Raw genomic sequence first — 25,883 nt, forward strand, 5'->3', positions numbered from 1 at the left:
CATGAGGACCTTTGCCCTCTTTGTTCTGTCCTTGGCGAAGGTGTGGATCATATCTTCTTTAAAGTTGAGATCCTGTCCAATGAAGACCGGGAGTGGCATGAATCGTTCTCTCTAGTCCTTGGCCCGGATGACCCAGTGGAAGCTGTTCTTGGTGATGTGACCACTGCCACAGTGACGATTCTAGACCAGGAGGTGTCAGGGAGCCTCATCCTGCCAGCGCCGCCCATTGTGAGTCTCTCAACCCAAAGGATCGTTGCTTATGTCCTAGTAATTAGATAAGAACTTGAGAGAAGCAGGACTTCCAATGCTGCACGTCTTCATTTTTCTAACACAGTGATTTTCTTTTCTTTTTTTTTTAACATCTTTATTAGAGTATAATTGCTTTACAATAGTGTGTTAGTTTCTGCTGTATAACATAGTGAATCAGCTGTACTTATACATATATCCCCATATCTCCTCCCTCTTGCGTCTCCCTCCCACCTTCCCTATCCCACCCCTCCAGGCGGTCACAAAGCACTGAGCTGATCTCCCTGTGCTATGTGGCTGCTTCCCACTAGCTATCTATTTTACACTTGGTAATGTATATAAGTCCATGCCACTCCCTCACTTCATCCCAGCTTACCCTTCCCCCTCCCCGTAACACAGTGATTTTCAACCAAGAGCGAGGGCTCTTGTCCTTTCCCCCAAATCCCTCACTCCCGTCACCTCTGGGGAACACTTGGCAATGTCTGGTGACATCTGTGGTTGTCAAGACTGTCACACTAGGTGCTATTAGCATCTAGTGGGTGGAAGTCAGGGAAGCTGCTAAACATCCTACAATACACAGGACAACGCCAACAGCAAGGAATTATCTGGCTCAAATGTCAGTAGTGCCAAGGATGAGAAACCTTGTTTTGACATAAGAGTGAGACCAAACCATACTGAGACCTTAGTCTGATAAAGACAGAAGGTGCAATACAATTGATCTTCTCATTTCTTTGGTGGAACCTAGAAGAGTAAAAAAGGAATATTACCCCACACTTATTATCCTACATACTCGCCACATGCATAGAATTAAGTATCTGCAGAAATGTACCACCATGTTTCCCAGTTTGGGGATGAACAGAATGAACGCACCGACTTCACAGTTAGGAGGAAAATGCATAGAGGTTGCCAAGAATTTAACCCATGATAATGAGCTAGTCTTAATAAGTCTTATAACCTCCCTCGACTAGTCTCATAGAGTAAAAGGGTCATTTCAAAACGTGTCTCTTCTTTGACCATGGAAGAAATATACTACCTTTATTTACTCCTGTTAGGCCAAATGTGCTACGGCATACCATTAACAATTTAATGCAACTTTAAACTAGTAACTGCCGTTTCTGATATAGTTTTAGTTACTGTGTATGGGGGGAGGGGAGAGTATTTTTCACATGAGTGATAGGGCTCTGAATTAGGAATGAGAGCAATAAGATAATAAAGCTTTTAGCTCACGGGGGAGGAAGATGTTCTCCACCATTAAAGATCTGCAGTATCTTTTAGGGACGCCTGGCCAAGCATTGTTAAAACTTCTGCTATATTTTAAAGAATCCCTAGGAGTTAAGTGATCTCCTGAATCTCTGGGGAAGGGAGCCTTGGTTCTCTGACCTTCCCGATACCCACCCCGGGCTGAAGCTTTGTTGCTCCTTTGCAGGTTGTCACACTTGCTGACTATGACCATGTGGAAGAGGTTACCAAGGAGGGAGTCAAGAAATCCCCCTCCCCGGGCTACCCGCTGGTCTGTGTCACCCCCTGCGACCCCCATTTCCCCAAGTATGCCATCATGAAGGAGCGCTGTAATGAGGCTGGCATCAACCAGACGTCCGTGCAGTTCAGCTGGGAAGTGGCCACCCCCACTGATGGCAACGGGGCCCGGTCTCCCTTTGAGACCATCACTGACAACACGCCATTCACCAGTGTCAACCACATGGTAGGTCTGTTTGCGGAGGGAGAGACCTGGCGTTTCTCTCTGTTACTCCAACTCTATCAAATTTCTTCAGGTCCCTGCATGGCATTTGGTATAAAATAAACAAATAAGCAGGTACACAGAGTACACACACAATGTTTTTATTCTTACATATAAGGAAAGGTAATATGGTGTAGTAGAAAGAGAACTAGGCTGATAACTCAGACAACCTATTTACAAACCTTGATTCTGTCTGTTTTTAACTACACGGTGTTACGAGTTCACTTAACCTACTGAGTCTCAGTTTCCTATCTACAAAATACCAAGTCCACTTAATCCACTTGACAAGGTCATCGACACATCAGATATATAAAAGTGATCTATATTGGAGAGGGTGTGGAGAAAAGGGAACCCTCTTGCATTGTTGGTGGGAACGTAAATTGATACAGCCACTATGGAGAACAGTATGGAGGTTCCTTAAAAAACTAAAAATAGAACTACCATACGACCCAGCAATCCCACTACTGGCACATACCCAGAGAAAACCATAATTCAAAAAGACACATGCACCCCAGTGTTCATTGCAGCACTATTTACAATAGCCAGGTCATGGAAGCAACCTAAATGCCCATCGACAGACGAATGGATAAAGAAGATGTGGTACATATATACAATGGAACATTACTCAGCCATAAAAAGGAACGAAATTGGGTCATTTGTTGAGACGTGGATGGATCTAGAGACTGTCATACAGAGTGAAGTAAGTCAGAAAGAGAAAAACAAATATCGTATACTAACGCATATATGTGGAGCCTAGAAAAATGGTGCAGATGAACCGGTTTGCAGGGCAGGAATTGAGACACAGATGTAGAGAATTAACATATGGACACCAAGGGGGGAAAGTGGTGGGGGGTGGGGGTGGGGGTGTGCTGAATTGGGTGATTGGGATTGACATGTATACACTGATGTGTATAAAATTGATGACTAATAAGAACCTGCTGTATAAAAAAATAAAATTAAAATTTTTTTAAAAAAATTAAAAAAAAATAAAAGTGATCTATAAATGAAGTAAGTCAAAGATCCCAGGTAGGTACAATTAAGGATTACTGTTCTTTTCATATCTCTTACACCATTCAGTAAGGAGTAGGGTATAAACTTAAGGACATGGACCGAGGGTTCTCCCACACTTGTATGTCCATCCCAAAAGAGCCACCACATTGATGGCACATAGTAGGGACCAGTTATTAAACAAGATGAGAGGATGCTTGCTAAGTGATCAGCATTTTTCAAAGCCCTGTGAGAGGACATGAAAAGAGGTTCCAAATGCAATTGCTGTCCTCAGCAAGTTAGGAGGCCAGACCCACAAGCCTGCCACCATCAGAGAGCACTCAATAGTGGTGGTTCTCCCGACCTCAGGAAACAGTCCATCACTCTGACTCTGCTCCTCACACCAATGAAGTTCTTCAGAGGAAGAGCTGTAAGCAGTGGAGAGTCAGGCTCCGCAGAGTATCTGGCACATAGTAAGCATTTAATAATTTTTGGCTGAAATGAGTGCCATTAATAAGTTTGGAAATCAGAAATTTCTTTCAGACTGAATTTCTCTAGATTTTTCCCTACAAACCCACCGTTTGTTCTCACTTTAAGAAGTGCCTCGTGTGGGGCTTCCCTGGTGGCGCAGTGGTTGAGAGTCCGCCTGCCGATGCAGGGGACACGGGTTCGTGCCCCGGTCCGGGAAGATCCCACGTGCCGCGGAGCGGCTGGGCCCGTGAGCCATGGCCGCTGAGCCTGCGCGTCCGGAGCCTGTGCTCCGCAACGGGAGAAGCCACAACAGTGAGAGGCCCGCGTAATGCCAAAAAAAAAAAAAAAAAAAAAAAAGTGCCTCGTGTGGATGGGGCCCTAGTGGAGGAGAGCTGTTAGATGTGCACGGGAGGCTTTGGATAAAGCAGGTCCTTCATGTCCGTTGTCTTTGACACAGCTTAATCAGAAAGGCCAGAATATTCATTTTGCAATATAACCTAGTTTGAATTTAAATTATCTTTTTTATTATTATTAAAAATGTAAATGGCAAGACAGCGTATTGTCTCATAAGTATCTAATTCTCTGTTCAACAAAACCATGAAGGGGTTTCATCTGATTTGAGCCAAATATACATTTGTAACAGGTACCAAGTTTATGATTTTACTTCATGTTTCAGTTTTCCTTCTTGCAATGAATTGGTGACTAACATTTTTACCCCTGTTTCCTTTGCTCTATCTTCATTTCTTCAATTATTTATTTAATACCATTGTACTGTATGCATTTTTGTAAGATGCCTCAAATCCCTTCTGAACAAAGTCCATGTATCAATAAATAAATAAAGTGTTGGCAGCTAATTAAATCATTTTAATGGAAAAATCTTCCATTTTTAATGGATTTCAGTGAAACTTGTTTCCATGAGTAGAATTTATAAGTTTGTATGATTGCTTTGTGGGAGGTCTATGGCACACAGAACTACTAATTCGTTTTTCTTATGTATTTCCCTGTGTCTATGCACTCATAACCTATAGAGTTTTGGTGACCTATGTTGCCTCTGCATGCATTGGGTTAAGCATGCTTATGGATTCTGTATGCCTGGGAGCATGAGAGAATCTGTAGAAAGACTTTCAAAGGCCAGTAGGTGCACAATATTATGTAACAACCTACATGGGAAAAGAATTTGAAAAAGAATAGATATATGTATATGTATAACTGAATCACTTTGCTGTACATCTGAAACTAACACAACATCGTTAATCAACTATACTCCAATATAAAATAAAAAGTTAAAAAAATAATAAAGTTATTATTTTTTTTAAAAGGCCAGTAGGTGTCAGAGGCCAACTTCTAACTTCAAGTCTGCATGTTATTGTAACCCTTGCAACATGTGTAGTAATTAAGTGGGAGGTGAGGGAGGGAATAGAATTAGGGAGGAAAGAAAACTAAGAACTCCTAGAAAAGAAGTATCTTTCCTCTTTATCCTGATACCATGCCCTCAGCGAAAGTGACTTGGAGGCAACCAGTCTTGCTGGAAGTGCTGAAAACCAGTTAAGTGGTTCTTATGCTGAACCTAATATATAAAGAGAACAACTGTCACAGGGAACTAGTCATCTCTGGGCTCTTGCTACACATCTGTCAACTTGTTAGTTACCTAACTTACCACCTTAGGCTCTACGTACTCACTGCTCCGTCCCTGGTGCCTGACTCCTGGTAGAAAGTCAGTACTTATGTGGTAAATGAATGGATGGATGGATAGATCAATGGATAGATAGATAGATAAGTGGACAGATGGAGGGATGGGTGGGGTATGGTGTGGACTAAGAATGCTGCCTGCCATGTCAGTAAGCAAAGGATGTGACAGCCATCAGCCACTATAGCCGATGGTGCACCCTGAGGAGACTCGGGGTGAGAAAACACAGGATACTGGCCCCAGGTAGCTGAGGTGCATATCAAAGGAATGAGTTCAGTGAGCCTAAACCCTTGCATGTTCCCAAACATAGGAAAGTGCTCAATTCCTTAACTTGAGGTATCTGGTTTTCTTTACTTAAGAGTAAGCTTTTGATGTTTGAACTACTGGTCTTTTGTTGCAAAAACTCCTCTATATCCTGGCTCCCCCCACCCGCCTTGCCCCTTGGAGCAGGTCTCTCAGAATTATCCGAGTTGCTGTGTCTCGGGCTTAAGTCCTCAGTTTTGCCCGCCGAATAAAACAGAACTCAACTTTTAGGCTGTGCATTTTTTTTCAGTCGACAATAGTCTTTACAGATTACCTTGTACCAAGAATTGGGGTGGCCTATCACCCAGAAGGTACGTGTGGAGAGCTGTTGAAGTAGTGTACACGTCTGAGGTGCTTTATTCTTCCTGGTAGGTCCTGGACAGCATTTACTTCAGCCGGAGGTTCCATGTACGTTGTGTGGCCAAGGCTGTGGACAAGGTGGGCCACGTGGGGACCCCCTTGAGGAGCAACATTGTTACCATCGGAACAGGCAGTGCGATCTGCCACACCCCAGTGGTGGCTGGGACAGCCCGAGGCTTCCAGGCTCAGTCCTTCATCGCGAACTTGAAATACCTGGACGTCAAACACAAGGAGCATCCCAACAGGTCAGGCAGGTGGTTCCTTCCGCGAGGAGACGGCAGAGGGAGTCTCCAGCTATGCTTTCTGTGTTTTCTGGGTGGGACAGATCAATGAGTGATGCTTCTGCAAAATAAGAATAGTGGTGGGGCTTCCTTGGTCGCGCAGTGGTTGAGAGTCCACCTGCCGATGCAGGGGACACGGGTTCGTGCACCGGTCCGGGAAGATCCCACATGCCGTGGAGCAGCTAGGCCCGTGAGCCATGGCCGCTGAGCCTGCGCGTCTGGAGCCTGTGCTCCGCAACGGGAGAGGCCACAACAGTGAGAGGCCCGCATACCGCAAAAAAAAAAAAAAAGGAAAAAAAAAGAACGGTGGTGATGAGTGCTTCAGAAAACGTTTATATTCTTTGAAGGCCCCCTAAGATCTGGCCCCTTGTTATCTTCCTAGCCTCATTTCCCTCACCTTGTCATTTTCACCTGCCAGGCCACTCACAGGGAATCATGTGTAACTTCCCAGGGCTTCAGACTCTCTTAGGTGGCATGCCTCCGCCTCGTGGTTACTCCTGGCTCCAACTCTCCCCTGCTCCCTTCCACTCAGCGTCGTTAGATCCGATTGTCCCACTCTATCTAACCCATGTCATCTCTTCTAGGAACTTTTCCATCATTTCCCCCAATTTAATTTGGAAGCTCTTCCTTCCGGCTTTTCTGGTACCCATGTCTGCCTCTCTCAGAGCATTATCATTATTCATTCTCTCCTTGTCGCCCCAGGAGATGATGATGGCAGGGAACATGACTGTTTATTTTGCATCCCCTCTGCCTAGAACGGTGCTTCTTGGCAGCTAAGAGGCACTAAGTATCCAGTGAGCAAATGAGTAATAACACTGTGTAAATTGTAAGTCAATGGACAGATGTGCTTTTATTTTTTCCCTGTGCCACTATGATTTTGTTGGAAAATGGATGCTTTCATTTTTGCATGCAAAAAAAAAAGAATTCGTGTAGGTTATACATATTCATTAAACCTCATAGTATTTATGCATGTGCCTTTATGAGCAACTGAGTTCAGAGAAAGGGGTTCATTTGCATGAAAAAAAGATTTGAACGTGGAGCCAAGAATATGCAAATCCTTCTTTTTTTCTAACAGAATGAAATTCATTTTTGTTAAAAAGCAATAACAGAAGTGCCCAGGGTTACTACTGACCCCTTCCTAGCAAAAGAGCCATCCTGTTCATGTTCTGAGGTTCTGATTCCTCTTTAAAACGTGAGTCTTTTTTTCTGGGAGGCAAGCTGTAGAAACTCAAAACGCACCCTCAATAAACATGCTGAAAATTTAAACTTGTGCCGTGAAAAAAATGGCAGCCCCTAAGTACAGTTCTGTTGTGTTGCAATATTTATTAAGCTCATATTTTATTTAGAATTGTGTACTACAGGCTCTGGAGAAACAAAAGAAGGGAAGGAAATGGTCCTTTGCCCTCATAGTGGAGAGGCAATATAAACAAGAGTCTGAAAGCACACAAGAAATAGCAGCCAATATAAATAAGTTACAGATTTCCTGGTCCAGAGGCACCTAAATGTGAAAGGATGGAGATCAAGGCAGAGCTTACTGCAGATTGATGCCAGTGAGGCCTGGTGGCCTTGTTGGACTGCAGGGAGAGAGGGGAGGGAAGGCTCCTTAAGTTGGGGAGAGACCGTATGCAGAGTGGTTTATTACTATTTGTAGGCTTTTTTCCTGGGTATGGATACTGGCCTTAGTGTTTAAGAGCTCAGTGATGTCTTTTTGGCACAAATACTTTAAAAAAAATATGCGGCGACCGCAACCTCCACAGACACTCAAGGTGACAGAGAAGGGCAGCAGTACCTGTGTCAGTCACTCGGCTTTAGCTCATGAGGAAACAAAGCTTCCACTTAAAGCAGAAGAAAGCTATAAAGTCATTTGTGATTGTGATGTTATCTTTTCTTGCACGCACACACACAAAAATCTATGATTCTTGATTGCTATCAGTCCTGAGTCTGGAGGATCTCCTGGGGGCTGGAGAGAGGAGAATAACCCTACATGCACATCATACCCTTATGTTCAGAGAGAAATCCTACATGGAAAGCTTCAGAAAAGAAAAATTGGTAAATTCATTGATGAAGACAAATTGAGTTATGAGAAAGAAATGTACCATATTAACTGCTTATAGCGGGCACCTAAACACTGATTCCTACCCTATTTTTTCCCTTAGAATCCACATTTCAGTGCAGATCCCACACCAGGATGGAATGCTGCCCCTTATCTCCACCATGCCATTGCACAACTTGCATTTTCTACTATCTGAGTCCATCTACAGACACCAGCACCTCTGCTCCAATCTCGTCACCACCCGTGACCTGAGAGGCATCTCAGGTAAGGGAAGAGTCCCCTGCTGGTTTGCCCAGCCCAGCCCAGTGCAGTGACCCTTAGGAATATGGCTAAGTGCACTCTGCTTTTCATGTTTTCTGGTCCTCAAAATCTGCATGGTTAGTGGATTTCCTCCTTAGCAAGCAACCAAACACAGGCAGCTCCGACAGTGAAGTGAACAGGAAAAAACAGGGAGCGTGGAATGAAACTGACAGGTTGAACGTGCCTATTCCACTCCTTATACAACTGAACAGCTGTGAGCCAACTGCTTTCTTATCTGTAACATGAGGATAACAACTGCTACCAATCAAGGTGGGGATTAAGTGCGTCTACATTTTTAAAGCACCCGTCTTGGTAAATTTTAGCTCCTTCCTTCTCCCGTGTTTGGATCTGTGCTCTAAAATCCCATCATCTCAGCATTTTAGAAGGCTCACATGCAGATATTAGATGTTATAGGATGGTTCTCCAGGGGCAGGAGCTGAGGTGGAGCTTGGGGTGTGAAACGTTTATTTAGGGACCCACATCTCCTAAAGGGAAGGAGAGGAAGCAGGATTGGGCCGAGGGAGAAGTCAGCCTGAAGTGCAGCCGATGAAATGCCTCTTCAGGGAGCTCTGGAGAGAGCCCATCCGTCAAGCTTGTCCTGGGACAGCCCCAATGGACAGACCTCTCTACCTGACCTCTCTCAGTCCTCGAATGCAGACTGCTCAAGCAAGAGTGTGACCTCGGGCTCTGCAGCTGATGCAGGCCCGACGGAGCTGACAGCTGCGGTAGCACATCTCCGTGTACAGCAGGGCAGACATTTTACTTTACAGAGAATCCTGTCCACTTCCATTCACCTTAGCAAGTGCACACTAAACGTGAATTTCCTCCCTTCACACCTGATGAATCATTTAACAGTGTTTTGGAAGATAGAAAAGCATTTATGTGCTCTTCCATATTCATTAAGCATCACTTTGGGTAGTGATGGTCTTTATACAGTAGAAATTAGTGGAGTGTAAATGATTTGTAAATCACTGAGCTACAGATGAAAGTTTAATTGGTCCACCTATGCAAGCTAGTGAAAGAAACATACCATGTTTATAGGCTGAAAGTTTGCACCTCTTCCTACTTAAACACAATTAAATTCAACACATGTTAACTGAGACCTTAGTCCTTGTGGGGCAGAGGGCTGGGTGCTGGTGTCAAACATTCTAAGAAATGCATCAGCTCTTTCAGAATACTATAGTTTCTTTGAGTACTATACAAATTTTAACCCTAATATTCTAAAATTGTATCTGTATTCAGCTCTCTGCTGCATAAAGGTCTTCGCTAATTTAGAACAGTTCAGTTGCCTGGCAGCATTTGATCTAATGATTTTTGCCTGTAGCAGGGGAAGTTTTGTCAAGCATAATTAGCGAGCTATCTACTCATTAACACAAAATTAAGACTTTTTTCTCCAAGAGTTCAGAAACCATAAGAGGCAGGGGAGGTAGTCAGATGTTTCTTTGCTGGCTTTCCATAAAAGCTATTTTTAAAAAATTGATCTTAAAAAATAACAATTCATCATTAAATAAATTGATCTTAAATACTATGCTTTCAAAAATAAATAATGATAATAATTCATCAACAAATTCTCCGTATACTAAATCCATTTCTTCAAGAACTGATTGTGGGGCTTCCCTGGTGGTGCAGTGGTTGGGAGTCCGCCTGCCGATGCAGGGGACACGGGTTCGTGCCCTGGTCTGGGAAGATCCCACGTGCCGCGGAGTGGCTGGGCCCGTGAGCCATGGCTGCTGAGCCTGCGCGTCCGGAGCCTGTGCTCCGCAACGGGAGAGGCCACAACAGTGAGAAGCCCACGTACTGCAAAAAAAAAAAAGAACTGATTGTGAAGCATCAAACCAGACTGGCCGGGTGTGAGAGGCAGAGCTTCAGGGTATTTTCTTTTCCTAGACATACGAGGGCCACGGAGCTCTGGCTTCTTCATTTTTGGTCTCGTCTGTTCACCTTTTCTTCCCTGGTTCCTGCAGCCTCTTCCAGGAGTCTGTGAACCCAATCACTCTGTTTAGCACATGACGGGAGGCAGATTACAAACTCCCCTCGCATTCCCACCAACCTTGCGTTGGGAGCCCTGAGCTGCTCTACTGATGGTCTCAGGTAGAGGGAAAGCTGTCTCATGTCCCAAGGATGTGTCTTCTCTCCCTACCCAGCTCCTGGGCAAAGGGCAAGTCCACAGACTGAGTTACTGTTCCTTGCTCCTCCCTCCCCTGCAGAGGCAGGGTTCCTGGACGACAGGGTCCGCGACAGCACGGCCCTGGGGCCTGGCTACGACCGCCCCTTCCAGTTTGATGCCAGCGTGCGGGAGCCCAAGACCATCCAGCTCTACAAACACCTGAACCTGAAGAGCTGTGTCTGGACGTTTGATGCCTATTACGATATGACGGAGCTAATTGACGTCTGTGGGGGGTCTGTAACTGCCGACTTCCAGGTGGGTTCCCCGGGGGTCTGTCTGAAGGCTGCGTGCATCTGGGTGTCATGTGAAACTTTGTTCATTCCTGAAGCACTTCAGCTGGCACGTTGCATCCTGTCGGCCCCAGAACCGCACCGACCAAGGGAGTCTTCTTTATAAGTCCCTCAAGAGAGCCCTTAGCAGCATCGTGGCCAGAGTGAGCCCCGCAGAGTCCTCTAAATCAATTAACTGGAAAATTACTGTGGAAAATGTTTCAATTAAGATGAAGAAAATTAACTATCTGGCACAGTCATTTATATAAAAATCTAATAGTTTTACTCCTCTAGGTATATATGTTTTTTCCTCTGGGTATATTTTGGAAAGCCAAAAAGATTTACCTTTGATGGGAAAGTTATTACTAAGTCGTTGTGTTCTCCCCACATGGGGAAATGAGTCCAAATGACAGGTGGACAGTGCCCTATCTTTCCGCAGACAAGTAGCGCACTGTTGTCTCGAGCATGGACAGGTAAACTGTCGAAAACACCCTGCTTTCATACCTATTCCAAACCTATGCCTAACTGACAACCCTTGTGAAAATAGACACTTTAAAAATGTTTAATAGTCGTTAAACATCAGTAACCAAAAAAAAAAAAAAAAAAAAAAAAAAACTGTTACCGCAAGAAGTCATAGTCATAGGAGGGCCGTTATATCAAAGGGACTAGGCTAATGCGTCCTCACGGGAAAATTGGTTCTACCCAATTTTGAGTAGTTATCTCAATGAACTAAAAATCAGATGTTTGTTCTTCACTTCAAATCAGGTTTAACCACACTGTAAGAAGCGAACCTGTAGAGGGACTTAGAGTAATCATTTTACCGAAGTTTCTTTGGGTAAAATTCATTTTGATTTCTTGAGATGCCTCTCATTTTGTTTATACTAGCGCCCTCTACTGAACAGAATTTTAAGGCAGTCTTAGGTTTTCTTTCTGTTTCTGCAATCGCATAACCTGCATTCACTTTCAAAAATGCAAAGCTAAATGATTGTTTCTTCCTCTGGCCCCTCAAAAATTAGTGTTTTCTGTTCTCCATGACTTTAATTATAGTTCTGGATATTTTTATTCAGCATATGCTTAAAAATCACAAAGACGGGCTTCTCTGGTGGCGCAGTGGTTGAGAGTCCGCCTGCAGATGCAGGGCACACGGGTTCGTGCCCGGTCCGGGAAGATCCCACGTGCTGCGGAGCGGCTGGGCCCGTGAGCCATGGCCGCTGAGCCTGCGCGTCCGGAGCCTGTGCTCCGCAACGGGAGAGGCTACAACAGTGAGAGGCCCGCGTACCGCAAAAAAAAAAGGAAAAAAAAGAAAAAAAAAATCGCAAAGACAAGGAATTTTTATCATATATGTCCTACTTCTTAAACCAATAGAGAAAGAATATATACACAGAAGTACTTCACTGTTGTCTGCCTCTTTAAAAATAGTTGAAACAGGTGGTATATGGTAGAAAGAATATAGAACTTAGACCCAAGCCCTAGTTCATATTCCTTTATCAAATATCAGCAGAGTTGGATGAGACATAACCTCTCTGAACCTCATCTGAAATTGTCTCTATCTCAAATGAGAAGGCATTTTAGCAGTGTCTGGCACAAAATAGTTGTGCAGTAAATATAATGGCTGTTGTTTTTCTTTTTAAGGAGTAGTAAGTAATATGAATTTAAAGGAGAATAAACAGAAACAGAGGAAAAATTAATTTTGCCAGTCAGCTAGAAAATTTATGGAGGTTATAATATCAACAATGATGAGATTGGGGCAAGCATATTTAATAACACCTGTATATTAAGGGGACAGGACATGGTGCGAAACCCAGATAAAATCTGGAAATCTTTTAAAGAAGACAGAGTAAGGCATTTTACAAAAGATTTTTAAGTGAATATGGAATTAGTGGATTCTAAAGAGAAATTTGGAATCCAACTGGCAACTTTGAATATGAAAGAATACTTTGGAAAAATAGAGTTTTGATGTTCTAAATATTGATAAAGCATTCGGCTCTTTCCATGAACTACCCATGGAAACACTTTACATGGGTAAAGAATTTTCAAACAAAAAATGTGTGTAAGTTCCATAGTGTATTATAGCATTTGGCCAATGACAAAATAAAATAGTTTTAAACTAAGCTTTTTGGTTATAAAGGAAATATATATTTATGGAGGAAAATATAGAACACATTTAAAAGCGAATACACCAACTCCCCTACTCATACACACATATACACAGTTACCTTCTTCATGAAAGCTTCTGCTCATATTGTGTTATCTTTCAATTGAGTTTTTGTTTGTTAATTGCATAGTAAAATGAAAGTTACAGAGCCGAATTAATAGCAGTAACAGGAACCCCTTTAGAAAAAGGTTCCCTTGGAAGTGTGAGGTGCTGTCTTTTCAAAATTATTTCAACAAAGCGTGGAATGGGATGGGAAATTATCCAAGTAGGCGAAGTTCTGAGCTGTCAGTTGGTAAGTTTCATAGGTATGATATCCAAATCCCACGACCTTATTTCCTTTTGGAAGAGATGTAAGTACTCACTAAAACATCCAAGTCAGCCTCATGTTCATCCGAGGATCCAGGCTTGGGCATCCTCCCAGTTAGGGTTGCTTCATGCTCTCCCACAGCCAGCTCACTCGAAACTATATGCAGTCAAAGGTCAGCCAGGGACTGTGTGCTGACGGTAGATCCCAGATCTGCCCCGCTCCTTTGTGAATAACTGTGATGCCTGAAAAATCTCAGCCAAGGCTTCCAGCAAATGAACAGTGTAGGCAAAGCTTCTCACACTTCAAAAGCGTGTTTAAGTGTCACCTCCTCAGAAAAGCCTTCCCAGATTACCTTATCTAAAGAAGCACTGGCCACTTCCCGTCCCGTTGTTTACTTTATCTTTTAATTTATGAATCGCATTTACTAGGCTGTAGCTTCCATTAGGGCAGTGATTTTGGATTTTTTCCACTGCTGAGGACCCAGTTCCTAGCCTGGTGCCTGGCACAATCATGAGCACTTGATTAATACTGAATAAGTGACTGAGAGAATGAAGATTGAACCAAGATGTGATGTTCATATGCCTTTTCATCCTGGAGAGAAATAACCCTCTCTGTGTGCACGCTGCTTGCTTGGCAGGTGAGAGACTCTGCTCAATCGTTCCTGACAGTGCACGTGCCTCTGTACGTGTCCTACATCTACGTGACAGCCCCCAGGGGCTGGGCCTCCTTGGAGCACCACACCGAGATGGAGTTTTCCTTCTTCTATGACACTGTTCTCTGGAGAACAGGTATACCCACTGACATCTTAACGAGTCTTACCTTATGCTCAAGCAAGATTAAAAGAAAAAAAAAAAGTAGAGACTTTTAACAGTGGCTGCATTCCTCATCCTGTTATCCTATATGCAGTCAAAGGAGAGACAGGTAAAGTCTAAAAAGTATATAGACCTGTGGTACCTGAAAAAGAATGATGTTGATAAAAGTTGATGCTGGAAGGCCTCCAGCATCATGATACATTCAGTCCAGAGAGTGAGGGGCCCAGAGTAGAGGGCGGCAAGTGACAGGTCCTATACTGCCCGTAAGGGGGTTCGTACGAGTGTGTGTTCTTTGGAATATAGTCATGTTCACTTTCTCCTAGGTAAAAATGGTGTCATTCATGTTGTTTAAGGAGCAAAGGGTCTTGAAATCAGATTCACGGAAATGGAAAAATATATCAAGAATAACCTGGGTCACTTTATTCATTTGGCATCGAGTTTGCTCTTTTGTTGCATTTTTTGAAGTAGGGATTTTAACCCTAGTTTTACTTCAAAGACTGCAATGCTGAATATTTTTAAATGACCTTCGCCTCGGGCTTGTCTCTGTTATGGCTCTCTTTGAGAGGAGCCCTCAGCCCCCAGGGCCTGGCTTGGTGACAACCCTTCAGCTAGGAACTCACACCTCTCTTGTGAGACCCACCTTCTCCCACTGCTGCCCCATGAATGTCCCCTAAAACTCCATGAGTCTCTCCTCCACTCACTCTAATCACTGAGTTGATTTTGGCTTTTTCCCCATTTTCAGTGTCCTATACTTCAAATACAACCCCAAGCTCATTTGCCCTTATTTTATTGATCCCATTCTTCCTCTCTCCCTCCCTGGTGGTGATTTACTTGATCTGAGGCAGAGTGACTTGATCTGAGGAGATTTCTTTAAATAGGGTTTCACTTCTAGTAATGGAAAATACAGTCCTTCCTTCTGTTAATGGTTTAAGCTCAAATCATTTATTTGCTTTATATTTCTCATAGGAAAAAAACTTCAGGGAGTTTTCACACTCTGGGTCAGATAATTCCTTGAGCTTGGGGTTTTTTAAATTTTATTTTTTCCCCTCCTTTGGTTACCCTTTAGTTTTTGGTCATATTGAACTCGGTGGGTATTGTGATTGCAATTGCCCATATTAAAGCCACAGTTGACTCATGTCATGCCATGTATAGCTGGCCTTCTACAAGCTAACCTTTAATTTTCCATTGCTTTCAATATGAAATGTAGCCACCAGCACATTGGCTATGGTTCTGTTAAGTACTGATAGGTGTCCTGGTGAGGGAAAGAAAATACAGTATGAAGCAGATGTGCTGTAACCACGTCCTGGTGCAAAGTTAATAGTAAGAAGTTTTAGGGACCATTTTTTTCTGAGCTCTGGGCTGGGACCCTGCATCTGGGCTAAGTGGCATCTTCAGGTATAAAGAGACTATGTCAAGAGAATAGAATTGTAAGAAAAGAACCAAGTAGAATGAACTGGCACATGTCTCTAAATACCCCATGTTCACGCAAATATGTAAATTTGTCCTAAGTTACATTCAAGTAAGCGTGCAGCTCTACTTAGAAGTGTCCCTGGGATAAGTTGCATGTAGGCCACTGTCTGGGAGATCTTCTCCAAGCCCTCACTTGGATGTCTTGTGTACGGTTGCCTTCCCAGGAATCCAGACGGACAGTGTGCTCTCTGCCAGGCTTCAGATAATAAGAATCTACATTCGAGAGGATGGCCGTCTGGTCATTGAATTCAAGACCCATGCCAAATTCAGAGGTAATATCAGTGCCGTTTTTTTCCTCAAGTTTTTTATTACTAAGAAACATTCAAACACAGAGAAAAGTTGAAAGAATAGGACAATGAAGAACAAAGTCAACAATTATTAACATTTTGCTCTGTGTGTGTTGTACATGCACATGCGTGCGTTCCCATTGTTTTGGTCACACCATGTGAAGACAGGTTGCAGGCTTCATGCCAAGTTACCCTAAATACTTCAGTAGACATCTCCTTAAACAAGGACCTTCTCTTATGTCGCAACAGTATTACCATAGCCAAGATATTTCACACTGATCCGATAATATCTAGTCCCTATTCTTATTCCCTCTATTGTCTCACAAATGTCTTTTCTACTTGTTTTTATGTTTGTTTATATTTACTTTGCATCTGTTTATATAAAAGGAAGGTGAATCTAATCAAGATTCATATGTTACAATTTGGCAGTTATACCTGTTTAGTATAGAATAGTCTCCTTACTTTTAATTATTCAAGAGGCTGCATTACTGTAGTTTTAAAGAGTGGAAGTGTCTTGCTGAGTAACCCTGATATTTTTAATGATGTTTACAATAGCCTCCTTCCACCAAGGACTTGAGCAGCCCTAAATGAGGGGTTTTTTAATCTGAAATTGATATTTCTATTTATAAACTACTGCGATCTTTCTACCTCCAAGAGACACGTTGGTTGGAATTCAAAGCTAAGTGCGTTCAAGGTTCATTGTCACATAAGGACTCGTATTATCGTGCATATGCTCATTAGCATCATTTCTACAAAGCATATTCATATTGTTTATAAATGTATATGACCATAATGGCCATCATGAGTAAGGTGATGGGCTGGAATAAGAGGCCATGCTGTCCCAACCTGTGTGGAATATATTCTCAGAGGCAAGTGGGTAGGTATAACCTTGTTTTATAGCAGAATATTAAACCAGTTCTAAGGCTTGTATAAGGGATTCACCACAAGCACAATAAAACTTACAAATAAGTGTGTGTTTGTTTCCCCTGGAAATAGGACAGTTCGTGATCGAGCACCACACCCTCCCTGATGTGAAATCATTCATATTGACTCCGGACCATCTCGGAGGAATTGAATTTGACCTGCAGCTCCTGTGGAGTGCTCAGACTTTTGATTCTCCTTACCAACTCTGGAGAGCCACAAGCTCTTATAACAGGTGAATACAGGATGGAGTTCAGGGGTAAATCTGAAAGATTCTCAGTTTCTTTAAGGGCTTTTCTTCAAAAGCTGGGTTTCTATTTTAAAACGGAGATAGAAACAACCCTCTGGCATATAGAGGAAGAAACAGATGTAGCTCAAATCAGCTTCTGATGTGTAAAGCGGGAAGTGCTCACCCGTATTCCAAGGGTGAGAACAGGCAGGGTGCACATCACTTTCATTCACCTCCCACTGGCCAGAACGTAGTCACATGGCACCTCTACCTGCAAAGGAAGCTGGGAAATGTGTCCAACTAAAAGCTTAGTATCATAAAGAAATTTCATTCCAGTTACCACAACCAGTGCAAAATCCAGGCTCTCTGGTTTTCAGGTCCAGATGTCACACCTTACGGTCCAGTGTCCTATAAAATAAATAGCAAGATTTAGTCCCCTCCCACACCCAATATAGAGGTAGAATGAGAATTGGATAAATACAGTAAAACATCCCATTTGTAAAACGGGAGAATAGGGCAAACGAAATGAAAACTTTTACCATGAAAAGGATAATGGAGTCTACTGTAAATATTGTTAACCCCATTTTACAGATCACGAAATTAGAACCATATTTAGCATGAAAACCTTATTCTTTACAGTTAAGAAGCGGCAAATTGTCTGAAGAATCATTTTCAAAAAGATTTTTTTAGTTACAAATGTTTGGTCTTATGTCAAGTATTTTTTGTGTATACTGATTCCTTTGAAATCAATATATAATAAAATAATCATTAAGGGCTGTGTTTCCTAGAACCTCATGAGATTGTGCAGGTACTTGTCCCAATTTATAGGCAGAGAAATGGTCCTCTTGAAATCCTCTGCTGACTCCCCACCACTTACCAAATGCAGTCCAGCTCTTTGAGCAAGACACATATCCTCCCCTCTAGCCTCACCTCAAACCCAGCCTTCTAACCAAATGAAACATCGCCCCAGCCCCTGACTCCACCAGCTCATCCATACATCTGTACCTTTGCAATTCCCCTGTCCTTCCTGCTCTTTTCCTCTGGCAAATCTCAAAGTACTCTGAGCTCCAACGAAAATGCTGAACCCTCGTGACACCTTCCCTGACTTCCCATACAGTGCTAGAAGCCCCTACTCCTTGTTCACACATTGTTCCAGCTTTTACTGTAACACAGCTCAATATATTTATAATGCTCTAAGTGGAGTCCCATTTCCACTAGATTGTGAGCTTCCCAAGGGTAAAAGGCATGCCTGCTTGATCTAGAAGCCCCAGAACTGCAGGTTTTAGCACATGGTCAGTCCTGAATAAACATCCTTTAGTAGCTAACATTTGAGCTAAGGAGGTAAAATCCACAGATAAACGGCAAAGTGACAGACAACACCAAGTGTTCTGTGCTGTGTGCGCTGTGAGCCGTGCAGAGCCCTGACCACAGCTGCTCAGCGAGGGGAGCTCAGGCCCAGCACGGGCTGGAGAGCTGTCCAAGACTTCTGGGGGAGGCGGGGCAACTGGTGGGAAATGTCTAGTTTTCAGAAAGGAGGGGAGAAGAACTACAGGATTAAAAACCTGCATCCAGGACTGTGTTTGGCATATTTGCAGGGATAGTCAGGAAGTCGACCTAACTCATATTTAGGGATGGGAAAACGTAGGACTGCAGCCTGGGGAGACCATACCATTTGTCCTGCATTCATGTGTTCAACAAATATTTACTGAGCTTTTACTGTGTGTCAGGGAAGGTTCTGGGCACTTGGAATACATCAGTGGACCAAATAAAGATCTTTGCACGCAGCAGTGGACATGATGAATGAGTATAGTATCACATGTTAGAAGGTGATGAGTGCTATGGAAAAATAAAAGGTCGCGAGCAGGGTAAGGGGAATCAGGAGTGGAGGGACATTGTAATGTTGGTTAGGATGTTCACAGTAGGCCTCGTTTAGAAGGAACATTCGAGCAAAGACTTGAAGGTGGTGCTAGAGTTAACTATGCAGAGTACCGGGGAAGGGGTTCCTGGCGAATTTCCTGCGGTGTCTGGTGTGGCTGGAGCGGAGTGAATGAGGAGGAGGGTAATAGGCAGGAAGGAGCTGGGTGTCGGGCCGCCGTGGAACCTTCTAGGCCAGTGTGCGGACTTTGACTTTCACTCTAGTGCAACAGGAGCCGCTGCAGGGTTTGAGGGGAGGAGCAACAGGATCTGGCCTGACTTTTGGAAAGCAAGGGTCAGGCATGGACACTTCTGCCTAATTAACTATTTCTATTAATTAAGAGTTAGTATTCACGTTATACAGGTCAATTTTTGTGTAATTCAAAGATAGCATAAAAGATCTGGGCTTCCCTGGTGGCGCAGTGGTTGAGAGTCCGCCTGCCGATGCAGGGGACACGGGTTTGTGCCCCGGTCCAGGAGGATCCCACATGCCGCGGAGAGGCTGGGCCCGTGAGCCATGGCCGCTGAGCCTGCGCGTCCGGAGCCTGTGCTCCGCAGCGGGAGAGGCCACAACAGTGAGAGGCCCACGTACCGCAAAAAAAAAAAAAAAAAGATAGTATACAAGATCTCATTTCCTGCTGGTGCAAGCTTTGGAGAAAGATAAGGATTGTGTGAGAAAACTGCAGACATACAGACACAAGCTTTGGGGGCATGAAGGGGCTTAGAAACCAAGCCCTGAAAGTTCGCCAGGTTTGGCTAAAATCATACAACCGTGGCAGAGGCAAAGCAAGAGTAGGGTTAGACTATCTTCCCGTTTCCAGCCTGTGCCATCCCACTAAACTGAACACAGGCTGTGTCCTAAAGATTTTATTTCCTTGTTTATTTATGTTTACCAAATCTTTGCTATCACTTTACTAATAAACAGATACAAATAATGTAAAAGAAATGGTCAAAGGATGAACACAGAGGATACGAGAACTGTTCACGGTCACAATAGTTAGAATTAGGATTCACGGCCCTGAGCACCTCATTCAATGGATGGCAGCCTCCCAGGGCCCTTGAAGAATCTTCCTGAAGCTTCTGGCTGTCTGGCTGCCTTCCAGGCAAACTGCCAGGGCTGGGCTGCTACCGATGACAGGTGTGGGAAGTGAAGTAGGTGAGGCTACAAAGGCTCCACGCTTTCAGGTTCATGACCTACAGAGTCCCGTACCCCACCATAAACGTGGAAATTCCCAGCAAGTCATCTCCGATGAGGAGTGATTTTGTTCTTCAACTTCGTTTATAAAGGGATGAAGCCGTAGAGTTTGGGAGAGAAGCCTTGAAGCTGAATGCTAATGATGGGGGTGGGGCGTTCTCTGGAGTGGGGTCCTTTAACCCTGAGGCCTTTGCCACCTATTCAATCAGAGCAGCAGCAGCCCGCAGGGTCACATCTCAATAAATAAAAGCTTTTGTAGTGGAGAATGTGTAACAGGGTGTCAGTCAACAAGAGACACTGAACAGAAATTGTCAAGTAAGTTTCATGGGACTCTAAAGGAAATCTAGTTCTGTTTTGCCTTCACCGGAGCCTTTTAGATTTTTATCAACAGTGTGCCTTTCTCAGCATTTCTCATGAAAAGGACTGGACTAAGTGAAAAAGGAGCTCTATTTAACACCTTTGGATAGTACTCTAAAGGTTAAAACAGTCAGTGATGAATTCCTGAAACTTGTGTTTGCAGACCCTTAAAGTTCTTGGTCGGATGCTGAACACAAATATCATCCGAAAACCGTTTAATGAAGTGTGTTTCTGGGTAAGTAAATAATCTATAAATTGGTCCCTCTAACCACAGTCTGCCTGCATGTTTCCAGGAAGGACTACTCCGGGGAGTACACCATCTACCTGATCCCTTGCACTGTGCAGCCCACTCAGCCTTGGGCGGACCCAGGAGAAAAGCCTTTGGCCTGCACTGCACATGCCCCAGAAAGGTAGGGAAAGATAGTTGAGCCTCACTATTGCGAACTTACCTACTCGCTAACATTTATTTGTATTTAACCTCAAAACCAGTTTTCGTGGTGCCATTCCCATCATTCCTTGACATGCAGAGTAAGACAACCCTCTGCCTTCTCATACTGTAAACAAGTGTTTTTGTTTGTTTTTTTTTTACATCTTTATTGGAGTATAATTGGTTTACAATGGTGTGTTAGTTTTTGCTTTATAACAAAGTGAATCAGTTATACATATACATATGTTCCCATATCTCTACCCTCTTGTGTCTCCCTCCCTCCCACCCTCCCTATCTCACCCCTCTAGGTAGTCACAAAGCACCGAGCCGATCTCCCTGTGCTATGCGGCTGCTTCCCACTAGCTATGTACTTTATGTTTGGTAGTGTATATATGTCCATGCCTCTCTCTCACTTTGTCACAGCTTGCCCTTCCCCCTCCCCATATCCTCAAGTCCATTAAGACAGGAACTAGTGTTCTTTTTACGGTCTGTTTAGTGCCATGTTTTTCGAATTTTTGTGCTCTGTGTTGGTGGTTTTGCTGTTTAAAGTAGCTCCCCAGCATAGTGCCGAAGTGCTGTCTAGTTTCCTAAGTACAAGAAGGTGGTGATGAGCTCGATGGATTGCTAGATAAGCTTCATTCAAGCATGAATTTCAGTGCTGTTGCCATGAGTTCTATGTGAATGAATCAACATTGTCTATCAAATAAGGTGTCTTTAAACAGAAACATGCATAAAACAGGGTTAGGTATTGATCACTGGTTGAAAATGTTGTGACCAGAGGCTGCAGCAACTTGACCCTGTATTTCCCTCAGTAGCAAATGGTTCACTGTTCACTCATTCAGTGTTCATTGCAGCGTTATAGAATGTAACTGCTGCGGATAACAAGAATCAACTGTCCATCAGCCCATCCCCACCTGTGACCTGAGACTGTCCGTGTTGTGCCAATGTTCACTCATTCAGCCGGTATTTATTCAGCTCTTATCGTGCACTTGGCTCTGGCCTCGGCATGGAGACTAGAGGAGAGGATTAAAAGTCACCTCTGCTCTCAGGCAGTGTATAGTCTAGTGCCGCCTTTCTAGGAGCTGAGCAAAGTGAATAGAAAACATTTCAGAGGAAAGACACTGAAGACAGAATCTGACATTATCATTAAGAGAAGATAATTTGGAATGCGACTTTCAAATGAACAGTCTGAGAGGTGGCCATTGGATTTGGCAATGGGGAAGTGGTTGATGATCTTGACAAAGGGCAGGTTCAGTGGACTGAGGGCGATGAAGCCTGACTGGAGTGGGTTCAAGAGAGGGAGGCAAGAATGTGGAGACAAGAGGGAACAACAATGCTTAGGGAATTTTGTTGAAACAGATGTCAGATAGAGAGGCATTAGCGGGAAACAGATGAAGGGTAAAAGGAGGTTTAATTTGTTTGTGTTTTAGGGTGCAGAATATTTCAGGATGTTTGTATGCTGGTGGGAATAACCCTATTGGTCTGTTAGGGGAAATGTGACAGTGCAGGGGGAGGAGGGAAGATCTGCAGAGCCGAGTCCGTGAGTAGGGCAGGGGATAGACCTGGGACATGAGGGGAAGGGCCGGCCTTAGCCAGAAGCACAGAGAGCTCATCCACTGGAAGAGGAAGGCAAGCACAGTCTATGGATACAAGTGAAGGGAGAATTAGCAGACTGGGAGGGGAAGGATGCCAGGGGAGACATCTGACTGAGTCTGTTTTCTCCATGAAATGAGAAGCCAAGCATTAGCTAGAAGTGAGCAACAATGAGGTTTGAGAAGAGAGGAGGAAGTAAAACAGAGTCGTCTCAGAAAGTGGGAAAGTAAGCACGGTAGAGTTACAGCTGGCAGCAGATCGGCAGTGCTGAGGGCCCCATTGAATTGTTTTTAATATTACTGATGTAAGATGAATAGCACACATTTAAAGTACATACAATTTGATCAATCTTGACATACGTGTACACTCGTGAAACATCACCACAATTAAGATAGGGAATATATCTGTTTCCTTCAAAGGTTTCCTCATGGCCCTTTGTTATCCCTCCCTCCCTCCCATCTCACCCCAGGCCACCCCTCCTCCCCAGGTGTCCGCTGATCTTTGTGTCACTACAGATTACTTTGCATTTTCTGCTAATTTATATACATTTATATATATACGTGGCATCACACAGCATTCAATTTCTCTAACTGCTTTTGTTCAACACGATTATTTTGACTCATTCATACTGTTGTGCATATCAGTAGTTTGTTCCTCTTATTGCTGAGTTGTGTTCCATGGTATGGACACACTAAATTTGTTTATCAACTCGGTCAGTTGATGGACATTTGGGTTGTTTCCAGTTTGGGCTATTATAAATAAAGCTGCTATGAACATACATAGACAAGCCTTTATATGGACACATGGTTTCTGTTTTCTTGTGTAAATACCTAGGAATGGAGTGGCTGGATCCCATGGCAGATGTATGTTTAACTTCTTAAAAAAGTGTCGCACCATTTCCCAGTGTTTGCAAATGTGTAACTGTGTGTGTACATTCCCACCATGAGTATGTTAGTGTTCCAGGTCCTCTGCATCCTGGTAAACATGGTCACTGAGGGTCTGGTGTGGCTGGAGAGTTAGTGAGTGAGATTAAAAGAAGAGGTGAGCTGGGAAGATAGGAGGTGGTAGTTAGAGAGGGAAGTGTTTGAAAATGAGTTTTTTTGGAGGAGGTGCCTAGTGTGATGGTGGAGGGTAGGTGGCTGCAGTGGGGAGGAGAACTCGCTTTTTGGAAGTGAGGACATCAAGGAACTGAGAGGCTAGGGGAATAGAAGGTTCATCCGTGCAGATGTTGAAATCACGGAGACTGAGGGCAGGAGCAACGCTGGAGAGCCCGTAGTCAGCCAAGTGTGGGAAGGATGGTGACCAGGAAAATGGCAGTTGGTTGCAGAAAGGAAGAATAGAGGGCAAATCGTCTGAAGAGAATTGCTGGGGAATTTTTATTCATGTAATACATTTTTTTAATTATGAAATATTTTAGATACCCAGAAGACCATATATCGTGGATATATAAAACCTCAAGAACATTACCTAGCTGCAATGAATTGGGTATCCCTTGGGCTATGATACTGATGATAAGAGAATATAATAACTACCACTGCTATTAGTGACCGTGTATGGAGGGCAGACTGTGTGCTTACTCTGTACTAAGCTCTTAACATTCAATCTGCATTACAATGATCCCCCACAAATTGGTACTGTTATCTCCATTTTATAACTAATGAAACTGGGAGTCAAAGAAAAAAAAAGAAATAGAACATTTCTGCTACCATTTAAACACCCTCAGTGCCCCTTTCAGCTATACTCTCCCCAACTCTCCACTAAGGTAACCACTAGCCTGATATTTGTACTTATCATCCCTTGTTTTGGTTTATGATTCACCTCATATTTACTTCTACATGGTTTTGCATGTTTTTGAACTTTATATAAAAATTTCATACTGCGTGAATTCTCTCTGCAGCTTTTTTTTTTTTTTTTTTTTGCGGAACACGGGCCTGTCACTGTTGTGGCTTCTCCCGTTGCAGAGCACAGGCTCCTGACGCGCAGGCTCAGCGGCCATGGCTCACAGGCCCAGCCGCTCCGCGGCATGTGGGATCTTCCCAGCCCGGGGCACGAACCCGTGTCCCCTGCATCGGCAGGCGGACTCTCAACCACTGCACCACCAGGGAAGCCCTCTGCAGCTTTTTTTTCCCTCAGTGAATCACTTGTTGATTCATAAGTAAAATCATCATTTATGTTGATCCATGTAGCTGCAGTTTGTTTTTCACTGCATTAAAGTAGCCTTCATAGGAAGAGTCCACAATTTATTTGACCACTCTATTTGGCTTATAATCCCAGATCCTCTCTATTACAAACAATACTCTATGTGTCTCTTAGCTACATGTGTGAGGAGAGTTTCTCCAGGGTAGGCGCTGGATTTTTTTTTTTTTTTTAAGAGGAGAGAGGAACAAAGATTTGAAATGGCAAAAAGGAGCCAAAAAGGCATTAACCCCTTCTCCAGTCCCAGTGCTGTGTGGGTGTGGAAGTCTGCAGGGTGAAGAGTATTGTTGGAGTGTACTGAGGCCTCAGGGTTGATATTCTTCCCTTATATCAGTGGCATCCTTACCTGTGGGTTCCCTGTTATTCCCAGGGTGACTTTCCCCCTTGGGCCTTTTGCTTTTGATCATCTCCATATCTTTCAATATGGATGCAGTAGAACTACAACACAACAAATAATCAAGCCTGACTGGAAATTCAGACTTAATTCAAAAGAATTGTGTCTCCTATTATGCCTATTTTTGTGAGTCTGTCATACGTATAACCTTGTAAGTCATCATTATCATCATCTCAAGTCCTTTCTTCATTCTCTTTAATCAATAAGTATTTATCAAGTGTCTTATGTCCTGGCACTGTGTGGATTCTGGTAATAAATACCAACATCAACAAGAAAAACCTATTTCTCTGAGTCAGATAAATGAACTCTTGGTACAATTAATGGTTATATCAAAGCTGTTGAAGCATGGTCAGCCTTGGTTTGTGTGGGTTTCTCCTACACCCCAAGTTCCTCCTACACCTCAGCCCTCTCAAATCCACCCCCTGGAGCAGCTTCAGTTAAAAGTAGGGAATGATCAGATGGACTTGACTGGAAGAGTAAAGCATTCAAATGATCACTTGTGCATTATTCTTTAACAAACATATGTGTTAGGAGCTTGGCCAGCATGGCAGGTACAATGGCGAGCAGATAGGCATGGATTATGACTCTGTGGAACCCACAGTGGGTGAAGCAGACTTTGATCACACATTTAAACAGAATAGCAAACCACAGTAAGTACTATGAAAGAAAAGTGCCCAGTGTGATGAGAACAAATGATAAGGGATCTGACCCAGCCTGGGAGAGAAGAAGAAGAGGGTAAGCTTCCTAGAGAAAGTGGTGCTTGA

General features: G+C 43.5%; 1 protein-coding gene across 7 annotated transcripts in view; it reads left to right on the forward strand.

Moving 5' to 3' along the window:
• FRAS1 (Fraser extracellular matrix complex subunit 1) overlaps window positions 1-25,883 on the forward strand; it is a 465,636-nt gene that overhangs the window by 428,787 nt on the left and 10,966 nt on the right. For 6 of the 7 annotated variants that reach the window (XM_033857161.2, XM_073805374.1, XM_033857160.2 and 3 more), the window contains 9 exons: window positions 41-228; window positions 1,673-1,948; window positions 5,805-6,037; window positions 8,230-8,390; window positions 10,634-10,848; window positions 13,962-14,112; window positions 15,771-15,878; window positions 16,890-17,049; window positions 20,803-20,919. In XM_033857161.2, the coding sequence (XP_033713052.1) occupies window positions 41-228; window positions 1,673-1,948; window positions 5,805-6,037; window positions 8,230-8,390; window positions 10,634-10,848; window positions 13,962-14,112; window positions 15,771-15,878; window positions 16,890-17,049; window positions 20,803-20,919 (1,609 nt within the window). Of the gene's footprint in view, window positions 1-40; window positions 229-1,672; window positions 1,949-5,804; window positions 6,038-8,229; window positions 8,391-10,633; window positions 10,849-13,961; window positions 14,113-15,770; window positions 15,879-16,889; window positions 17,050-20,802; window positions 20,920-25,883 lie in introns of those variants that run through there. The other variant, XM_033857167.2, reaches the window with a different exon arrangement.

The sequence above is a fragment of the Tursiops truncatus genome, chromosome 5, assembly GCF_011762595.2.
Source record: "Tursiops truncatus isolate mTurTru1 chromosome 5, mTurTru1.mat.Y, whole genome shotgun sequence".
NCBI lineage: Eukaryota > Metazoa > Chordata > Mammalia > Artiodactyla > Delphinidae > Tursiops > Tursiops truncatus.